The 22494-nt window shown below is 37.7% G+C and overlaps 2 protein-coding genes across 2 annotated transcripts; both read right to left on the reverse strand.

The window, feature by feature from the left end:
• Positions 1-1215: 1215 nt before the first annotated feature.
• LOC139726955 (kinetochore protein Nuf2-A-like) lies at positions 1216-6123 on the reverse strand (the record flags this gene model as incomplete). Its single annotated transcript, XM_071637943.1, has 7 exons — positions 6016-6123; positions 4924-5081; positions 4316-4377; positions 3730-3827; positions 3162-3272; positions 2451-2570; positions 1216-1478 (listed from the first exon to the last, which is right to left on the reverse strand). Coding segments are annotated over exons 1-7 (917 nt in total), but the record flags the coding sequence as incomplete, so codon positions are not given.
• A 4214-nt stretch (positions 6124-10337) lies between these two features.
• Positions 10338-19948, reverse strand: LOC139726912 (cytochrome c1, heme protein, mitochondrial-like). The gene is made up of 9 exons (XM_071637901.1): positions 19872-19948; positions 15951-15995; positions 15831-15837; positions 15448-15523; positions 14747-14873; positions 13938-14055; positions 13202-13402; positions 12649-12749; positions 10338-11416 (listed from the first exon to the last, which is right to left on the reverse strand). The coding sequence occupies exons 1-9, from the start codon at positions 19935-19937 to the stop codon at positions 11309-11311; spliced, it is 849 nt and encodes a 282-aa protein (XP_071494002.1). The 5' UTR covers positions 19938-19948; the 3' UTR covers positions 10338-11308.
• Between the last annotated feature and the right edge of the window lie 2546 nt (positions 19949-22494).

The following is a 22494-nucleotide window of genomic DNA, read 5'->3' on the forward strand; positions in this document are numbered from 1 at the left end:
CTTGTATAGTGCCATGTGCAATCCAGTCTTTTTTAATTGAAGGAAGTTTGATTGATTGTAAGCTTATGACGGCAGCAGCACAAAACAGGAAGTAGTGTAATGAATATTGACACACTCCTTTGATCCATCCTCCCTCTGCCTACCCGCGCCCGGCGCCCCGCTCCGCTACCCCGCGGGCCCGCATGATATCTGCACAACCCGCGCGCGGTAACCATCTACTTGATTTGCCGTAAGCGTGAATCGAATAGCCCTGAGCAGTAACACAAGGTCAAATGCAAGGGGCATAAATGATTCACAAAAAAACTGTAGGATGAACAGAAACCACAGATAATTGTCAGAAATGTCCTAAATGATGTCAAAAAGACTATCACATTTCACAGAAAATTGCAACTTAAAATATGAAAAAGTCAAGAAAATGTGTTGAAATCTGATGCTAATTACGATCCTGTCTGTGTGTCCCATGGGACCGACTCATGCATGATAGCGACACATGGTTGAAATATCGAGCATTGTGAAGTGAATGTCCAGCTAGGAACGTTCTGATTTTTTGTGAGAGATTGTGTATGTGTTGCTCCTTTGGATTTTAGTTTTAATATGTTTGATAACCACTCTGAACTTTTTTTAATGACGTCAGATATTGAGTCATCATCTTCCGATAGTGAGTAGTTTCGAACGGAGACCGAATCGAAGTATTTTTAATGTAAATGCTGAAGTGAGCCCTCTCTCGACGGATTGCACAATGGCCGCGCTCTACATACGGTGATGAAGCGCCTATGACGACCCCACATACGTGATGCAGAGGAAACAAAAACCCAGCTTTAGTGCTTCAAAATAGTTCGAAAATGTGAGTTAGGGATAGAAATAGCCAATGTAAAATGTAAAATTGTTAATCAATACAATTAATATTAATTAAATATACAAAATGTGAACAATAGTTACATTAATATTGGTTCTAGAATAAACCATCTACAGTCATGGTTTATTTAAAAAAATAGTGATATCTCCCTATATTTTAGGCTTTATTGTAAATTTTTTATATGGTAGGATGTTTTGTGATAAAACTGACCTACACATATGCATCAAATGTGATAACTCGAAAATTTTATAAATCACTGCTCCCAAAGGTAAACAGCACCTTTAAGGTATTCAAAGAAAAACACCAAAGCCAGAGTTGATTAATACTTCATCGAGACAGAAGTAATCTGGCATGCTCACCTGAGTTTCTCCAGCTCGCTGTCGATGCCTGCTATCATGGCGGCCCCCTGCTCACTGGAGTGGAGCAGCACTTGGCAGTTCTCGTTCTGTCCTCGCAGCTCCTGGAGCCGCTGCCCCTTCTGGTTCTTGGCCTCCTTGCGCGAGGCCAGGACGCTGTGCATCCGCGAGATGTCGGCCTTCATCCGCTCAGGCGACTGGACCACCTGGGCCTGAAGCTTCCTCACTGATTCCTGCTTGTCGAGAATCGACAGCTTGTGTTTTTCCTGGCAAAGTGGGGTCAATGGAACTGAATCATTAAATTGAATTGACTTTCCACAATCATTGCGATACATTCAAATCAACAACAACAAAAAAATGGTGATAAAAAAAAGACCAAAACAATACACATAATGATAAGTGGATAGATCACTGAAAAGTATAGACAGCGATAATTTGTAAGATGGTAATTCAGGAATGACTCAGCAGATAATTTTGTAAGGTAGGAAAAAAAAACAAACAAACAAACAAACAAACCAGACACAAAAATGGTATGACTGTTATGGATTACACTGTAAAGAGTAATTGTGACTTTATCATTCTTTAAAAGTTCTTAACGCTAACGTAAGCAAAATTAAGATATATATTACATCAATAGGCTATGAATACATGAAAAAAAATCTAAAAAACCTAATTACACTTATGTTCCTTTCATAAGTCCTCAATCTTCTGTTAAGTCTTCATGATTTTACTACTGATGAAAAAAAAAAAATGGTTGCTTTGAAAGTATTTTCTTACCTGACACGATCATTAACAGAACAGAATACCTATAACTAGTCCTTTAAATTCAAGACAATGAATGCCTTTGCAATAGTCTTTCGGACACATTTTGCATTTCATTTGAATTTCACATTACACACATGTGCATTGCTGAAAATAAACTAAATTGCACACGGCAGACATCACAGAAAAATAAACTCATTTGATGTAACTAGAAATTGTGTAATGCTATAAAGCTTCTTCAAATCATTTGAGATTACTTGCAAGGAAATTTAATATTGCTTTTCATGGCCCATATCACAGGGCAATGTGCAATACGCAATTTGCCTCTTAATAACTGCAGTTCAATAAGAATAGCAAAGCAATGTAGCTGTTGAAGCATACATGTCCAGTCATCACAGCAGTGGACGTTAAAAGAGGTTCTTGTCTGGTCAGTGAATAGATCAGGGTGAGAGGAGGGGGTTTATGAAGCCACTCACCAGGAGAGCGACCTTCTCTGCCAGGGCAGCCTTGAGCCTGGTCAGTTCCCTCTGGATGGACGCCTGCTCCTGCTGCTGTGGCATCATCTTGCCGTCCAGCTCGTCAATGATGCCCAGGAGCTAAGAGTCGGACAGAGACAGGTCAGTCAAGTATTCAACATTTACAAGCGATATCTCACTATGGGAAGCTAAATTGCCAAAGTGTTGTAAAGATTAGGTAAGGAACTGTACATCATGTGTTATTTAGTATGTGTTGTTGTTGTTGTTTTTTTTTTTTTGGGGGGGGGGGAATTTGATAATTTGAAATGATATTTTCATCGTTCAGTATGGAGGATTAGAAACCTGCAAGGGCTAAAGAATTTATGTTTTATCCTTCAAAGGGGACAAAACTACCTAGAAGCAGACATCGCTACAGAAATGATAACAATGCACATGGCTATGTGTGCATTGTATGTAATTGTACTTTGTAAATAAATGAGCCTTCAAAACTGGCATAGATGCTTCAGTAGCTCTGATTGTACTGCTACAATTATTTGACAGCCTCCAGCTTAAAGGAAAAAGAAAGCATGGCTGAATGACAGAATCCACACATTGTCTGAGATTTAAATGAATAATAGTCCTATGTATTTGACTTGTACCTCACTGAAGGAATGGGGTAAATGATTACACAGTGTAATATACTAGCATGCAAACTAACCCAAGTCTGATTACCTGATTGACTTTCACCTCCTCCTCTGCCCGTGTCATCTTCATCAAATTGATCTTCTCCTTCAGTTCGTTGATTTTCTCCTTCAGCTGATTTCGCTCTGCAATGGACCCTTGCTGTAATGTGAGAAATATTATGCATCATGTCAGAGCAGAAGATAGGTAAAGTTCTGACAGACCCCAAAGTATGTGTGAATTCAGAAAGGAAAGTATGGTTAGGTTTCCCATATCAGTGGCACACCTCTATGCATCATGGAAAATATAAAAAGTTGGCGATGCATTTTCAGTAGAATGGGTACAAGAAAATATTGGCAGTGGAAAATCAAGCCTGATGTATGTAAACCCTGTCTTACCATGTGCAAAGTCAGGTGCAACATTTAGAAACACATGGGTATTGAATGAACATAATATATTCAGTGATATATATCCCAAATTCTGTGAATACAACAGACAAAAAATGATAATGAACTCGAAACTTGAATCTTCGATCCTAACAAAAACAACGGCAAAACCATTGTCACCTAGTCATGTTACGGATTAGAAATGCAAGTTGACTTTGTAAGAAGGGACATACAATTTCCTGACGAATATTGTTGTATGCCTCCTCTCTCTCCACGCTGAACCTCCAGAAGTTGATCAAGGCACTCACAAAGCGTCTTGTCCTCTTGGGCTCTGCATAAGACATGAAATGGGCCAGAGCAGCATTAGAAAAATAACTACTATACAACATCACTCAGTAAAATCCCAATCATTCTCATTGTATTTCACACTCCCCAGTCAAGTGTGTATGTTCCTTTCTACTTGTAAATGAGAATAAACACAATAGTAAAGGACTACAAAACTTCTGCATCTAAAAAAAAAAAGCAACCAAAAGATTAAAAAATACATATTAATTACACCACAAAAGAACTTGTTGGATGATAATTATATCAAAAAGGAAAAAGGATGCCCTTACAAGAAAGAAGAAACAGACAAACAAACTCTGTTTAAACTACCATGGCATCTAAATTTTACCTAAACGCTACTGGTGGAATAATCCATTTTGGTCATGCAAGCATGCATGGTCAAATTTTGGGTTTACTACACATACTTTAACCAGAAGAAAAGATTCTTGTTATGCAAAAATGTTATTAACAATGTTGGAACCTTTATTGACTTACTTGGATTGAGAAGATCAGTCAGTTTAAAGTCTGTCACTTGACACGCTACCATTAACCGTTGCCTGTATGATACAAATAGGAGACAAAAATAATTGATGTTGAAAATGCAATAAGACCAGTGACTGAAAGTGAAAAGAATAATTTTTTGAATTTTGCTTAAGAAAAATACAATTTTTCATTTTATGATTGACTTGTATTGCTGATCTTTTTTTTTTTTCTTTGCACTCCTTTCATGTCAACCTTGAAGTACACTGAAAACTTTGTTTATACATTATCTTTCAACCTCAGGAATAATTTGATTCAGAAGATATGTTGTATTTTGTCTAATTTTGAGGAAAAAGGGTAACCTAGTTAAGATTTGTGTACCAGTGAAAGGGACATCAGTGATGGGATGACATCATCCATGACCTCATCAAATTTGCAAAGATATAGTAGCTGATATTCCTTTGTGGTGAAAGGTGAAATTCTCATTTTGGTAACCTGAGGCTTCCTTCATGGATAACTTTCACAGTTTTGTTTGCTTGATTTGATTCTATTTATCAAGAAGTCCACTTTAACCAGGGACAAATTTCCTACTGTTACATGCAATCTCCGGGACTGCTACTCACATGGCAATAGCGAGGTTCATGATGGGAAAAATGCCGTCGTAGAGCTCTGGGTGCATGACAACCTGGGATGCCGTCCACTGCGGCTGGTTGATTCTGTCCAGCTGTGTGTTGACAATGGTCTCCAGGAAGGCAGCATACAGATTCTGTATTCTGGTTGGCTGGTTATCGGTCATGGTAAATGATAGGAACACTAGTAGCAACAACATGTCCTTGTAATCCTTGCGGTCATCTTGGGATACCACAGAAAAGTGAACTCAAACACATGCACATCTTCTTCCTAGCACCGTATTTTTTTTTTTTCAAGAAATGATATACAGCCTAGTGTATGCATCTTTTTTTTTCCATTTCAGAAGTAAGCTGGGTAAAAGTATTCTGTTCCACTATAGAAAAAAAAGAAGAAGATGATACAGTGCACTCCAATTCTAATGAACACAGACAAAACAAAATAATCTTTACAATGAAGTAGAAATTCAGGTCCCAAAATTACCATCTATACATTTTCATGTAATTTACTGCTATAACAAAATTTTGATATGACAAAAGAAAACTGCAGGTCTCGAAGACTTCATTATAATGGGAGGGCAATGTATTGTAGAAATGGACCAGACATAATCCCTAGGCCAACGCCACACACTGGCACTGGTCCGACGGTCCCTGAACAGTAAAAATCACTGTTGGACCAGTAACTTTTTCAAGAAAGGACTTCAGTAAAAGATGGAAAAACTGGGTACCTACTGGTCCGACAGATAGGTCGCACCAGGGTGAGTGTGCAGCCCTGACTAGGCTGATGTCCAGTAAGCCTGAAAACAGCACCTTCTCCCACCAATTTCTTTTGATGGAATGCATGCTTTTTCAGTGCACATTAAAGAAAAATACTACAAATGTATGTCTTTGTCATTTACCATCAAAGCTGTCAAGTCATATTTGATTATAAATTACTCAAAGCTAACTTGAAAACATTACCAAATTTACCGGAATTTCATCACTACTGTGTTCTGTCTAATTAGAAAGATTGAATTCCACTATGCCACATTTACAGAGTATACTGTATCCATCTAACTAATGGCTGTGAATTCAAATTCAAAGACTAACCTGAGGACTCTTGAAATCTTCATCAGAAAACGATTCTCCCATAATGTCATGGAGACATGCCACCAGCTCAGCTGAACTGAGCACGGGAAAGAGATATGCTGCCATGATGATGATGGTCTCACTTTAATCATTCAAGGGCCTGAATCGGAATAAGAGCATCAAGAAATTAGATGCACGCAATCAAATGTTTCAAGTGAGTATTAAATACAGTTTCAAACTGAAAAAAAAAATTATGCAATTCTACCCTTTTTCATTTATGTTTGAGATGAACATGTGCAGTCAAAAGTTGTACATCTGATTTGTTAACAAAGGCAAAGCAATGTATTCATGTGTTGACCGGTTATACACGTGCAGAGACTCCAACCCCAAGCACCTTCTGATCTGGAGATTCTCCCGCCTGAAACCCCTAGCAAACGGGAGACTCCAAGTTGATGTGTGCGAAACGCGAAGTTCCTAGGGTTCTAGACGTTCTCTGGTGCTATCTAAGGCTTATTTTTCCAACATACGATAGCAATAAGGAAGAAATCCCTTCCACCGGGAGACACAGAGCCAGGGCGGGAGAAATAAAATCTCTAGCGGGAGAACGGGAGATTTTGCAAAAATGGGCTTTCGGCGGGAGATCTCCCTGTCGAAAACGGGAGAGTTGGAGTCTCTGCACGTGTGAGAGAGAGTGGGTGTATACTTAATTGTTAGATATGCCACCTGTAATGAAAGTTAGTTTGACTTTGAGTGACTAAAAGCACGAAATATAACGTTGGAGGAACAGGACAGGGAGAGTTTGAGCAAATTCCAGTGAAAACTGAGAAAGTTACGATTTTTTTTTTTTTTTGGAAGTTGTGATCAATCAAACATAAATTTGCAAAGATTGAGATGTCATACATGAGCGCACCCCATTTGCTCTGCAATTTACTTTCAAATAGGAAATTTGCCTTTTCCTGTCAAGTGAAAAAAAAAGTAGATTTCCCACAGCACAGTACGTGCCTCCAAGAATAATTAAATTAGAAATATTATTCTGTACAAATACAAGTTACAACCCTCGCCTCACATGCAAAATTCTGCTATACGCCATACCAGCATCAACAACAAGACAGAATTAATTTTACTGCACAGATAGTGGATCCGATCCGTGGACTGGGGTGGTAGAAGAAGAATCCGCAGTAAATTAATTTAATGTGGGTTCTATATTTAAAGTAAACTAGACCCTAGACATCCACAAATCACCACGGCCATGCCCACAGGGGGTGGGGTGTGTCATGTGTTATGCGTATTTACTATAGATACACAGCCCAGTCGCTGTATAAATAGAAGCTTCGCACGACGTTTGCATCATATTATCAATTCCCATCATGAAATCTCATGTCTGGGACTGTAACAACGTTCTCGTAGGGTCTAGACTACTATTAACATGCACCGCAGGTTACAGAATAATGCCATCAAAAAATACCGATACCGACATCAAGGAGAAGCATAAAGCTTGATTACGGACTAAAAGTAGTTACAGAATTAAATTCAACCAAAAATGCGACTAAAAATCGAATTACTAACCTTCGCAAACACTGGCAAAACGTTTTGTTTTCAGTCGCGGTAGCCGATGTAACGCTTCATGTCAAATTCATATTCAGCGCCGAAATTGCGAAATGCGCATGCGCGGTCATGGTCTCTCTATATCTAGCTAGCTAGCTCACAGAACTCTTGGTGAGCTAGCTAGCTAGCTAGCTGCGCTCTGTGTACGTGCGAGCTCACTTTTTCTCGATCATCGTGATGTGCATAGGCCCATGGTACATGTATCAAATTTAGTTCAATGTATTGATTCGTGTGAATGAGATTTTTTTTTAAAGGTAATGTCTGGAAAAGAGCATTTTGAAGTTAAATTATATTCTAAGGAGCATGGAGGAGCATCATAAGTTTTTGAACAACTTAGAGCCAAATGGTGCCTGTTGTAATCTTCATAATATTTTTCTGTCATTCATGCAGTCCCCTCTGGGTGGAAAAGGCAAATTGAAAAAAAACAAAACAAACAAACAAGAAACAAAACAGTGACTGATAATGAAATAAAGATGCAATAGCTAATTTGTTAAAAATCACCAAAAGTATGTTGATATATGAATAAAAAACTAAGGGCAAAGATATTTCAACCACCTAAATCTGAATATGGGTAGAAATATCTAATTAAAGTTTAGACTAGTGAAAAATATACAGTATTCCCTATAAATCTTCTCTGATAACAAGACTGTTATTCTCACTTTCAAATCTTACATGGAATTGCCAGGATTAATAAAGTACTTTTTACTATGGGCATCCCTGACAATTCATATATAGAAACAATTTCTCGTTTGTTTTGGGAATGTAATGTTACATGGATGTTTTTTTTTCCTCATAAACACGAAATTATATTATAGAATATGATTAAAATTACTAAAAGTATGTTCATATATGGCTCCATAGAAAATAAGAAATGGCACATTGTCCTTTTTTTGTGTGTGTGTGTTCTTTTTTTTTTTTTTGGTAAGCAAAATATTTCATATTTTCTGCCATAACAACAAAATTACACTCTTCCTCAATTTGTCAATTACAAAATCACACACACACACAAAAAAAAGATGGACGAATACATGTCAGGAAAAACCTGAAGGTTTTTTTTTTTTTTAATCCCATTTATCAGCTGAAATCTAATTCAAATCTAAAGCATTTGTGATTATCAGTCATCTTGTATGTTTTGTGCTATATCATGTAGAATGGCTTCTATTTGTGTCTGAATATTTTTGTTTGAATAAAATTTCCCTCTGAAAAAAAACAAAAAGAAAACAAAACAAACAACAACAACAAATTACCCCCCCCCCCCAAAAAAAAAAAAAAAAAAAAAAAAAAAAAAAAAAAAAAAAGGAATATTGGCTGGCCAGGGCCCTACTTGAAGATTGGCGGCCATGGTGTATGTGTAGTGGACTTCTGTTGAAGCTACCTATACAGGGGTGGATCCAGGAATTCCGTAAAGGGGAGGTGCCTTTGCAAAATTAGAGGGGATGCACGCACCCCTCCCACACTTTTTTCTTTTTATTTCTTTTGTTTTAACCAAAAATTAAGAGGGGAGCATGACATCCTCTGGATCCGCCGCTGCTATATAAATTACAATATCTTTATTTCCATCAAGGTGTGACAATGAAGTCTGTTCAATTTTTCTTATTATTCATGTGAATCACATTGCAATAAATATCATGCATGTGGCAACATCATTTCTCAGATTGTGTTGATATAGTTGTGATAATGTATCCAACTTTGTCAATCTACCACAAACTTGTGAATTAAATTGCCTAAGGGTGAATCAACTGCATTCTGATTTCTCCCGCATGCATATTTGAGGAATCAGCCGAGCTCTAAACCCCTCTACTCTCAACCTTGTGTGCAGTGTTAAACTGGTATTTACCGGTACACTGTATTACATTTAGGTACATGATACCTAAAATTCGTAAGCTATGCTGTACAAAGATGAATTCAGAACACAACACGCAATCAGCAAATTGACATAAAATGGGTCTGCTCTTTTGTTCATGTTGATAGTGCAGCTGATTAAGAGTTCAAAATTTACATTTGGAAAGAGCAAGGAATAATTTTCACTACACTTTGTCTTGAACATCCTGCTTGTTTTGTCTAGTGTAGTTCAATTTTGTTATGGTGAAGGTGTATCTCTTTTGGAACAAGCTGAATATCTAGGTGTCAAAGCCTTTATTTCTATTCCAAGCTACTAGTATTCCACTTTCATGGAGGTGTGTACTGTAGCTGTTATTTTTGTTACACACTTAAGTATCTTTGCACTCAATTTATAGTATTAACAATACATAGTACAGGTTACCTTATCAAAATGTATTGCTAAATGCCAAGGCACTGGACACCCTCCACAGCCAAAGGGTAGAAAGTACAAGTACAAAGAATACTATTATTTTTTCTCTTTCAATCTCCTCCGCCGCCCCGCCCCCTTTCTTCTCTCTTTTTCTCATGAAGCAGACATGCTACGAGTGATGTACTGAAATAAAACACTGGGTATTCATGTTCTGCAACAAATGCATGCATCATACATGTAATTGCAAAAATTTTGGCTACAATTAGTAAACTTTCAAATTCAGCAACAACTCAAGTACATGTTCAAATACACGTGTAATAGGAAACTGAAGGAAAAATGATAAGACAAAGATACAGTCAAATGAAAGGCCAGATTTCATACAAATATGTCAATGAACATACTCATTTATTATACTAGCAAGTCCACAACAGGAAAAAGAGCTCCTGCCCAAGTTTCCACCCAAAGTGGAACAGTTCACTCCTTCAATTCAACTTCCACTCTTTAACAGAACAAGGAATATGTGATCCCAACATCAACTGTAAAAAGATGTGCAAATCTATAGGATAGAGGTATCTGGATGATTTAAATAAATTCATTTTATGTACAATGCAAGTGTGCTTCAAGGGGGTAAAAATGCTGGTAAGTTGGAAATCCCTGCATCAGAGTGTGTGCAAGAACTTGATTTTGTCATCAACAGATATGTTTTCCATTGACAGAATAATAACACATTGCATTTGTCATCCATTTACCTCTTCTAGCACAATATCAGCAAACATTTCACCTTCCAACAAAATGTCAAGCTTAATTTACTGTATGGGGTGAGTGTCTGTTATGTCATAATCAAAGTCAGTTATTCCTACTTCTATGTTAGGGAGCATACATCAGTATTTACAAATATTCAGTGATGCCATAATTACACTCACTCAGCGATTCACAAAGTTGAGAGGAATATTCTACAGCAGAATTTACTCCATAAAAAGGGTCAAATAACTCTAATTACAGTCTTCTCCCTTGCATATTGCTCAATTCTGTATCCATCAACGTGTTAATGCAATGTTAACAACAGAGTCTGCGAGTGAGCCTATTTGAAGGTCAATGTCATATATTTAGACAAGCATACTATTACAGTACAGAGCACAAACTTTAAATGCTTGGCAGGAATAGCTCATGTTATAGGTCGACATCCTTTTGCACTAAACCATGCTTGACCAAATTTGGTTAAGTAGCTGTTTAAAATGATGTTCACACACCTATCCATGGACATATATATATATATATAAATATACTGAGAGCATTTGGTGTTCCCATTTTCCTTTTAAAAGCTCTGTGGAGAGGGGTAGGTTGAGTATTGGTACAGTCTGCTCTTCCTGATTTGTTTTTTGGGTCTGGATATCCTATAAAGACTGGAAGGATCTTTCAACTTTCAAGAATGATGTAAGGATGAAAGCCAGAGACCAATCACGCTGTCGGCGGGCGATATGCAAGCTTCCTTGACTTGAGAACAGACCACTTGTGTCTCTTGGTGTAGTAGGAGACGCCAAGTAGCAAGCTGAGGATCAAGAGAGCCTGGAGGTGTTCAGAGAAAGAGAAGAAATACACACATGAATAGAAGTGCTCCTACATGTCACTCTACATTATCTCTCTCTTGCTCTCTCACTGCAGCTCAACCACAGCTTAGATTTCATCTTTTCATCCTCACAATGTTCATGAATGGTCTGCATCATACTACACGTATTGACCGATTCGGGTTCGTTGAGGGCAGCAGACAATTTGTAGCACTGGGCGCAGCCATTAGCTCAAATTGCGGTGTCCCAGCCGACCCCCCCTCCTCTCCCCCACCCCCCAGGCAACATGTTTATCGCGCACTTGTAGCAGGAGTACGCACACTTGTTACAAAGGTTCGCGCATTAAGCAAGCATTCGTGCACTCAGTACGAGGTGCCTATTGGCTAAAACAACCATGCATCAGTTTTTCACTCCGTGCGCGTGCTAATGTAGGGAGAGGGGTGGGGGAGTGGGAGGGGGGTCGGCCGGGACACAGCAGTAATGGCGCTGCCCATGCCGATAATACACAAACCACCTCACAGAATCGGTCAATATTCACACAAACTTCTCTTTATAAGTTCTATGCATTACATTCTACAGGTGTTACATAAGAAAATGCACAGCAATTTTGCCTTTAGCTTACAGCATTTCCTCTTTAAGCTTGATGCCTTATCATTACACAATTCATGAAATATACCTTGTGCATGAGTCAAACTTTTCTATCATTCATAATGAAATATAACTAATATGAAAAGTCTTATGAAGTGATGATAAAAAACAAAATGCAGCTTAGATCTCTACAGTCAGTATCTTCTTTGAAATTTTCAACTGGTTTTATACGTAGTTAATCACTTATATCCTTACTTCTATTTAACATCAGAGGCGGCAGTTTGGTAACCAATGCAGGTCATCCTTAAAACTTGTCATCCTTAAAACCAAAACAGGTCATCCTTAAAACCAATGCAGGTCATCCTTAAAAGTCTTATACGAGAAAACCTTGCTTGAGTCGTAAATAGTACATGCACACAACCCCATACATTCTGTGTATTCTTCATTTCCCTAAACTTGCTTCACATTATGCAGACATATAAATCTGATATGATTCTCCTGGCCACTTCCTCACAAACTGTGCAAAATCAGCAGAAAAAAATAGAGGAAAAAAAATGGGAGAGAGAGAGTGTGTGTGTGTGTAAGACAAGCAATCCAAATTCTGGAGAATATCCCATAGCTTACAAAGAATTAGTGACAACATACCTTCAGTCCCATTCTCTTGCGCTGGTCATGTTCCGGTTCAGAGGCCCAGCGAAGGAAGGTGCTCACATCCTTAGCAATCTGTCCCATTGATGCTGGTGTGCCTACAGAGACCATACACACGAAATGAAGACAACGCATAATGCAATCAGCTTTGTTGTCCAAAGATATACATTCAGTATCCCTCAATACAAGAGTTCATTGAGCCATCTATCTCCATAAACATACATCTTGTTATATCATCATAAACATCAAACACAGAAAATGCTATCGGATGACACTACACGAAACTAGGCTTGCTTCATATGTTTATTCTTCTTCTGACCGCATTCTACTGACCAATCACTAATTTTGCTTCAAGATCCACTCATAAATTTATTATACATGCCCTCGAAGAGTATTCTGTGAACTGCAAAGGATCAAACTTTATTCAAATAAGCAAGAGCCCATTAAAAGACAGAAGGACAGATGATTTCAATGATAACAGTCATACAATCACCCAACACTGAGGGAAGGTGCAAATGTACAATGCAGAGCTGGCTATTTCATCACTTACCGTCCTCATATTCAATGATTTCATTGTAGATGGGTGGGGCCATGCCAATGGCCTGGCCAGGGAAGTAGGGGTTGAAGTAGAGCCCCTCCCTGATCTCTACACCGGCAGGTGGATCACAGTAGCCAGTCAAGAGGGCAAAGATGTAGTCTTCGTTGCCATGGCGAGCGAGGCAGACGTAGCTCATGTCAGGCGGAAGTGCACCTGTAAACATAGAAGGGTGTTGCAGGCATCGCTTTACGATTAGTTTGGTAATCAAAAGAGATATACTATGATAAAGAACAATCAGAATTTGGTATGGTTTAACCATATTTCTATTGACTGTAATGACCCGAGTGTCAATGAATGAATAAGAACAGCTGATTCAGAAAGAAAAAAAACTTTATCATGCTCTATATAGGGTCTTGTACATACCGAACAATATTGTATCACACCTGGTGATGTCACGCTTGAGGTTAATAACTTGGTCAGGTTCAGTCTCGAACATACTTTGATTTAACAATTCAATAACTGGATGAATCATAAACAATGTAGCAAGAATTAAGATAAATACTCCTCTCTATGTTTAAACCCTATGATTAAACACCCAAACCATGCATATTTCACCAAGTTTTTGCACAGAAATCAACTAGGCTAAACAAAATAACTTGACTTGACATTTGAAATTATGACATTGTGGAACATCATTGCCAAAGATTTAAATCCAGTACACACAACAGTCTGTCATAATGGCACATACCAGCATTTGCGGCACGGGCAGCCTCGTCATTGGGGTATGGATTGGGGAAGTAGTCCGAGAGCTTTCCTGGCCTCTCAAACATCTCTCCTTCTTCATCAGGTCCATCCACAATTTGGTACTATCAAAAAGAATATCACAAGGAGCACGATTCAATACCATTTTCTACATTTTACCTTCTACTAATTCAAGCACTTTCCTTATCTTCATACCCATCTTTTTCAAGCTGCATTTGAAAGTGAACTACTGGACTGCATGGGACTATAAAGCCATTCTTCCTTTTACACCTCTCTTATTTTCTTTTTCTTTTCATGTTAACTTGTTTTTCTCTTCCTACCATCCTTAATTTCTATAACATTTACTACGTCTTCTTATCATCTTTCTTTGAACACATTGTGTGCTACACAGAGGACAAGAAAACTATGCACTGGCGAGGATGCAAATAACAAATAAAAAAGGGTTAGGAGTGTCCAACCTTGCACTAACTCAGAGAAGAATATATATATCAAAGAGAAGGGAAGGGGAGAAGGGAAGCCCAAGCAAAAGTAAAACATGAATAGAGACATCCTCATAGATATCCATGCTTGGCAGTATTCTGACTCTAAACTTTACAAATATATCTACCAAGTGACCACGATTCTTACACTGCCTTATCAGGACCATTTGTGATTTGAATTTCTACTTGTTCCTCACACTAATATAGAGCTGTGAAGCCACAAAATTCACATGGCTGAGGTTTCCATCAAGGCTTCGGGCATGAACCCCCCCCCCCCCCTCCAAAAAGAAAAAAAAAATGTATTTCACTGCTTCACCTCTTCAGCTATTGCCTTGGCCTCTGCCTCTGTGTGGGTGACACCAACTAGGTTGCGGAAAGCCAGATATTGCATGCTGTGGCAGGCTGAGCACACTTCCTTATACACCTGGTAGCCTCGTCTCAAACTGAAAGAAGAATAATGGAAACAAAAATTACAAAAAATTGAAATCATGAAGACTGTATTCACCTTTCTTTCCATCAATGCATGCAGCCATATAATCATTTTCTTTGAACAGAAAAAATAGAAACATTGCTATGGGAAGTAGTATGCCTCTGCCATATTGCATTATTCTGATAATAGGTCTACAGTACATCTTGACAATGTAAGACAACAGTTTCACATGATTGGCAAGATATTGAAATGATATGTTTGAAAGTTTGATGGCACTACCCCCAAATGTGTTAAGTAATTATAGCATTCTTTGAACCATTTTCTGAACTTGACCTATGACCTTTGACCTCGAGCATGCATGCTCACAACTTGAAAGGAGCAGTTTTGTCTACTAATACAAACATATGCTAAGGTACACTTGGATACCTCTAATGGTTCTTGCATTACATCATCCACAAATTTGATCAAGAACAGGCAGCATACAAAACTAACCAACCACAACAGCAGCATTAAATGAACAGTACAGAAAATGGAGAGTTTAAGCGGAAAAAAAAATTGATGCTAGTGTGTCATCCTGACTGTTTTACCTTGCATGGTCAAAGGTGCTGAAGATGCCATTGTGGGGCCAATGTAAGCTGCTAGTGTGCCGAGTGTTGCAAGAGCCTGGTTGACAGGGTGTCAGGGAGATATAAAACATAACACACTCATTCATCCAGTTCAATTCAATTCAATTCAAATCAATTCAATTCAATTCAATTCAATTCAATAATTTATTGTCATGCCTAAGTATAAAAACTGATTTCCAAGCATATAAATAAGAGCATTACACATAGTTTGAAAATCAAATAACAGAAAACAAGATTGATGCACATCAAAAAGTATATTGGCACACTGATAATAAGTGCATCGTTATTGCTTTAAATGCTGTTATTTTCAGGATGATTATAATTTTCACAATTTGGTGGTTTACGGTTGGGCTGCAAAGTTAATAACACACGAAAATATAAAAATTAGGGGCAATTTCATCATTTAAAGCAAAGTTGGTGATACTCTTTTACTATCAAAATGCAAATGATACACATCAACTTACCACTCTTTTAGTCCTTGACATATGTGAAAATCCACTCAGCTGGGCCTGGAATTAAGATAGACAAGGATGAAGTTTGAGATGATGCTGTTATCCTAATATTTCATTTTATACATTCCTTTGCTCCAGCAAGTATCCACAGTTGATTAGGTCATTCATTTGTAAAATTGAAATCCTCTGGGGTAGATACATGTATAGAAAAAGAAAACCATGTAAACTTCTGTTTTGCTACAGTTTGTAAGCCAAGTGCACTACCATAACTACACTGTCTTGCAAAAATCCTCGCCTTGGCCACTAAATGTGAAAGGTACAAAAAGAATGGACTTGAATAAGTGTAAATAGTGTTTTACATGGTCACATAGATCACAACCATTTATCTAGGCTTGAAGCAGGTGCCTATTTGGAACAGGGGTAGTTTCATTCATTGATGAAACTGCCTAATCAGGTGCGAGAGTACTCTCACTTCCAATAACACGTGCAAGTAACTCCTGCTTTTGTTCTTTGTAAGTGGGACTCGGGCACATTCGACACTCTTTAGCTGAAAAATAACTGGAAATTCCACAGGGAGCCTCTCAAGCAGGCAAATTTGCAAGGTACCAATAGGGAAAAATACGGCATGTGGACATATCTAAATTTCTATCAATTTAAAATGAATATATTCTGTTTTGGAGGTCAATTTGAGTTGAAGTGAGAGAGTAAGAGCTAGAGTGGCTGTTAAGAGTGGCTTATCAGCTGAAAGTGGGAAATGAATGAAAAGATACTAAAAAGGCTAACCTGGGAAAAATAAAACAAAAAAATTTCAAAATTGGAAAAAGAAAATAAAAAAGAATTAGAAATGTTGCTATGACGACTGGTATGCCTCCGCCATAATGCATGGTTCTCCTAATAGGTCTATAGTACAATGTCTTGACAATGTGTGATGACACTTTCACATAGGCTTAATTGGCAAAGTATTAGAATGACAGGTTTGCCACAAATGTGTTGAATATTCACTTTCCTTGAAATCGGTTTAATTGGATGGATGGGTATACTGCCTAAGAGCGCAGGTATTTGGGGATTTGACGATCTTTACTTGACTTTTGACCCTTTTATAAGTCTATGATGCATTGGGTAACTTTCAAGGTATGGAGAAAAAGTGTAATTTCAGTATCAAATAGTAAAATAATTGCATTTTAACTTGGCCTTTGACCCTGGACCTTTGATCTAATGACCCTAAAATTCCCAAGAGAATCACTGTCAGGTAGAACATGCATAAATACATGGCTGTACTAAGTCTCATGATGATACCTTGAGTCACTTTCAAGATATGGAAAAAAGAAGGGAAATTTATCACTTTCACTTGATCTTTGACCTTTGGGCAACAAACTTCCCAGAGAATCTCCATTGGGTAATACATGTATACTGTATATCAAGTTTCAAGACAAATCTGGCAAGTACTGCAGAAATATGAGGGAAAAATGGCATTTTGAGGAGTTGACCTCGACCTTTGACCCATGACCTTTGACCCATGATCCCTACATTCCCTAGATAATCACTGTTAGTCAGTATATGCATATGTACTAAGTTCCATGAAAAATACCTTGTATTATTTCCAAGATATGGAGAAAAAAGTGCAATTTTAAAATTTTAACTTGACCTCTGACCTTTGACCTTTATCCTCATGACTCGAAACTTTCTCTGGAGAATCTTTATTTGGTATTACATGTATACACCAAGTTTCAAGAAAAAATCTTCAGGCGTTGTAAAGATACGGGGAAAATAGTGAAATTTTTAGCATTTGACCTCGACCTTTTGACCTTTGACCTCGAGCATGAGCACCCATAAGTTAATAGGCACAACTTCGTCCACTCATGCATATACATGCCAAGTCTCATTAGGATACCTCAAACGGTTTTTTAGTTACGCTGTCCACAAATTCATTACAGACGGACGGACAGACGGACGGAAGGACCGAAGGACGGACAACCCGAAAACATAATGCCTCCGGCGACACTTCGTGGCGGAGGCATAAAAAAAGAAAGATTGAAGAAAAAAGCAATTATTGAATACCATAATAAAATTAGAGATGAATCAAGCTGTTTGTCTAGCTTGAGTAAAACCCTCAGTTTTCGGCCAGCGTCCAGAATCCAGACACTTATCACAAGCCAGCAAATTCTACTGTCACAACACACGCATATCAGTTATCACATCGTTTCACATACTGGCACACTCGTTCATCACAGGAAAGTGCCCGAGACACCTCCAAAAATCCATCTAAAATCCCAAATTTCGCTGTCAAATATGTAGAATAAGCGCAACTTTTCCAAAGCACGCGCGAATTAGGTCCCGTGTTGAGAGTCAGGATTGCCGAAAAAGCGCTAAAAATTGAAAAATTATGCCGTTCTGTTGCGAGATATTTCACTTATAAGATTTTCGCAAGTTCAGAGTGTGATGGTATCCTCAAAAACAAAAAAGAAAAACAAAATCTCTGTACGTGGTGATTACAGTGAATAAATGTACAGCTTACTACAGGGGCTGAATGCAAGTGCCGAGCTACCGAGTGACCAGAATTCGGACATGAACAGGCGCCGCAACGTCCCCGATGCAACCTTGCGCCAACAAGGTATGGCGCGTGCTCATTTTTCAGCAGCCTTGTATGCATATTGACATTGAACTTGCATAGCACGTGCCCGAATTCTGGAGAGGCCGTCCAAATTCTGAGGGATTGACAAGGTGATAATATTTGGGGATTTTGTGAAATTTTTTGATGTATTTAACAAAATCAATATCGAAAAGAAGTAGTTCGATATATCTAGCATACATTGTTAGATATAATCTTGTATGTATTATTTGAGTTGAACAAATATTGCAGAAAAGCTTAAGTGTCCAAAAGCTGGTGGTTTACTCTAGTGTGGAGTCTACTTGTGAGTGTGCAGAGCAGTATGGTAACTCTACTACACATCGACCACCCTTTTTGAAACCGACCAACTAATTTTGGTGCACAGAACGCTTACTGTGCACTGCACTGCGCTCAGAGCACATAAAATGTATTGGCTTTGCCTGTCAATGAGTTTGTGCGGGAAAACAAAAATTCACTGTTCATTAACGGTGTAAATCGAGGACAAAATTTCAAAAGAATATTTTAACTGAATTGTAATGTAATGTCAACGCATTCTAAAAAGCTTCGTACAACACGGCGTTCAGTACAACTCGGTTTGTGTGCTTTGTCAACACAAATAAAGTGGTCGATCTAACAAAGGAGTGACACCGCGGGAGCTGAAAAGAGGGCACTCAAGTTCGACGGCGATATTTTTGCACTGAAACTTCGAATTGAAAAGGGGACAACAGCATTTGATAGTGCTGGATTTTCTCAATCACGTAAGTCAAGATTTTATGTGAATTTCAGTCTTAAATATTCTTATCAGGCAGATAAAAATTAGGTTGTCCATGGCTGTAGTACTAGTACTTAGTAGGACCAACCATAGTGGTATTCGAAATTCAGTAGGGCCTACCATGTTTGGATTGTTAGCTGCAAACTCGCCGGTCATCACAGGAACGCCGGCCGGCATTTGTATTCCTACCATAAATTACTCCATACCATAAATCAGATAAAAATTTAGATAACTGTAGCAGATATAGACTATTTAGGAGCCATGATCGCCTCGTAAACTCAACTAATCAGTTAAGTTGCCGTGTCCGGACACGACACATCTACCGGCACGTTTCTGAACTGTGACTCTGTCTACCGCAGAGGAGAGCCGATAAAGTAAAAAATGATAAAACTCAACGACTCCTCTGCTCCTCACTCCTGACACTGCCGCAGTGAGTGACAGTGAATTGGTATCAAGTTGCTCTCCTGGCCTGGTTTAGTATAATTTAAACGAGTCGATATTGCGGATATTGCCCTTCAGCGTAATCGTAATTTCAGAAAAAAATGATACTTGCCTTGGGACTAAGAAGCCCCGATTTTACCCGCAAGAGACCCGCTGTTTTCCTGAGAGCTGCAGCCATGATTTTCGTAACGTCCGACGAGACTAAAGTACAGTCGAGTACAAGGTAAAGTTCTACACATGTATGCACTGCGATTCTAGCTGTTACCACGATTTCATTGCACGGAAGTACGTGACCTGAACCCGATTCTGATATGCCTCAGTTACAGTCATAAATAATATGTATAGTTTAGAACAATTCATTCTGAAATAAATCAAATCATATTAAATAATTATTTTTTATATATATATTATTTAAAATGAATAGAATCATGTGCAAATACCAGACATATAAATATATCTTATCTTTAAGACTCAAACGTGTAGAAAAGCCAGTACGAAAGTTACGCAAATGAGGCTCATGGGTAATTTCCTTTTGATTCGATGGTTTACGAAAAGGGTACAACTATTGAATAACATGAATTCAGACGGCGCCCTCTATTGATTGGCCTTTTATTTTCGTTCCTCGTTTATCGTAACTTTTCTTCCCACCTAAAAGAAAGGAAACACAAAAGAACAAGAATAAGAAGAGAGAAAAAAAGGAATACAAATCAAGATCCAAGTGACCTGCACAAAATACCTTATTAGCTCTGTATGATGAACAGCAGAAGACTAGTGATTGAAAAAAAAAAATCGGAGGAAAAAGTATAACAACTAGACTAACATAGGGCCTACCTGGTAGCTAGAAAAGACCCGGCCTATAATGAGTAAAAGAAATATAATAACCATGAGCTCAATGGTTATGCTTTATTTGTAATGATGTGATTATAAACCTATTGTGGGTATCAAGATTCTGAATTCACATTCAAATTTAGAATCTGTAATCATCAGGCATGATAACTTCCTGTTTTAATTGCCTCTATATTTCTCTACTCTGATCATATGGTGTTGTCAAAAAAGAGCAGGTGTAAGTCTACTCACCATTTGTGTTATTCTCATGTATTATTTATTCTTCAAAATCTTTCACGTAATGTGACTGGAAGGAAGTGAAGAGTTTGTTTGCAAAAACCAATAAGTCCATATTTTTCAAATGGAGATATCTGCGATTAAAGGTCACGAAAAATAAAGAGAATAGTAAGAAAATTTTTGCTTCTTTTGACCATACTGTAAAACATGATAAATTCGTGGCATGAAATTTTCGCGAATTGGAGCCGACAGCCTTTTTCATAGCATGAAATTTTCATGAATTGCCACTGACGTTCAATGCATGCAGTGTAGACAAAAACTTTCGCGTGCATTTTAATTTCGCAAATTTTGGCGCTCGCGAAATTCGCGAAATTAAAATGCACGCGAAAATTCCTCGTTTTACAGTAACTTCAAAAATATACCTTTATATGTAGTGACCAATATATCATTTAAAAGATATTATTTTGTACTTTATGACAGAGACCGTACTTCAAAATCTTCAAAAATGGACTTATCGGTTTTTGCAAACAAACTCTTCAAGTGTACATTCACTCATTTTGAGCAGATTTCTGTAAAGATATGTCACACAAGAAAAGTCAAATCTTTATCTTATTTATATATGAAGAGTTTGTTCGCAAAAAGCGATAAGTCCATTTTTGAAGATTTTGAAGTAATGGTCTCTGTCATAAAGTACAAAATAATACCTTTTAAATGAAATATTGGTCACTACATATAAAGGTACATTTTTGAAGTCATGGTCAAAAGAAGCAAAAATTTTCTTATTATTCACTTTATTTTTCTTGACCTTTAATCGTAAATATCTCCATTTGGCAAATATGGACTTATCGGTTTTTGCGAACAAACTCTTCATATCTTGGGACAGCATCAACAATTAAGCATATAACATTTCCATTTAGTAATATTGTATGTACACCATACAAAACTACTTCTACCTCCCCCACTATACTGATGAGGAGAATAAGGAAATTAAAATCTATTGAAGATCATCAAGTTTGTCACTTGCGGTTCAAATTCTTTGTCTTTGATCTTTATTTTCTGGAATAAATCTGGGAGTGCTATAGTGTACAAATATAAGGCCCTATTTCAAAAACAGTGATGTACTATGAATTACAAACACATGCTTGGATAAACATTTTCTTTAACTAGATACATTATTTAGCTTGCTTGCTTGCTTGATCCTGGCATAATCTACTGTATTACACTTTCCCAGTTGCTGGGAGAAAGCCACATGGGAGACCCCAGAAGACATGGGAAGAAACCATCAAAGAGGACAAAAGGTGTCGAAATCACCCATATTAACCTGATAGACTGGAGCCATTAAGGAAATGACCTGTCCAACCCAGTGATAAGAAAAATGGACATTAAACAAGGATGATGATGATGATATAAATATACATTAAAAAAAAAAAATATATATATATATATATATATATATATATATTCTTTCTGTATAATTCAGTCTAATTTCTTTCAGTATATATGCAACCAACATTGAGGCACCACGCACGTTTGGGAAGGGAACGATCTCTCGCACTTGGGATATATATATATATATATATATATATATATATATATATATATATATATATGTTGATAAGGTAGTCCACGTGTTGGCAAGATAAAAAGATAAGTAACAAAGCTGCAAGAAAAGT

This window comes from Diadema antillarum, unplaced genomic scaffold (assembly GCF_040938485.1).
Source record: "Diadema antillarum isolate AM-2024a unplaced genomic scaffold, OU_Dant_1.0 seq00000105_RagTag, whole genome shotgun sequence".
Lineage (NCBI taxonomy): Eukaryota > Metazoa > Echinodermata > Echinoidea > Diadematoida > Diadematidae > Diadema > Diadema antillarum.

Coding starts and splice junctions, on each gene's coding strand:
- LOC139726912 (XM_071637901.1), bottom strand. CDS start 19,937: ATGGCTGCAGCTCTCAGGAAAACAGCGGGTCTCTTGCGGGTAAAATCG. Junction 14,874..15,447: donor AGCACCTTTGACCATGCAAG/GTAAAACAGTCA, acceptor TTCTTCTTTCAG/TTTGAGACGAGGCTACCAGG. Junction 11,417..12,648: donor GCAAGAGAATGGGACTGAAG/GTATGTTGTCAC, acceptor GAACACCTCCAG/GCTCTCTTGATCCTCAGCTT.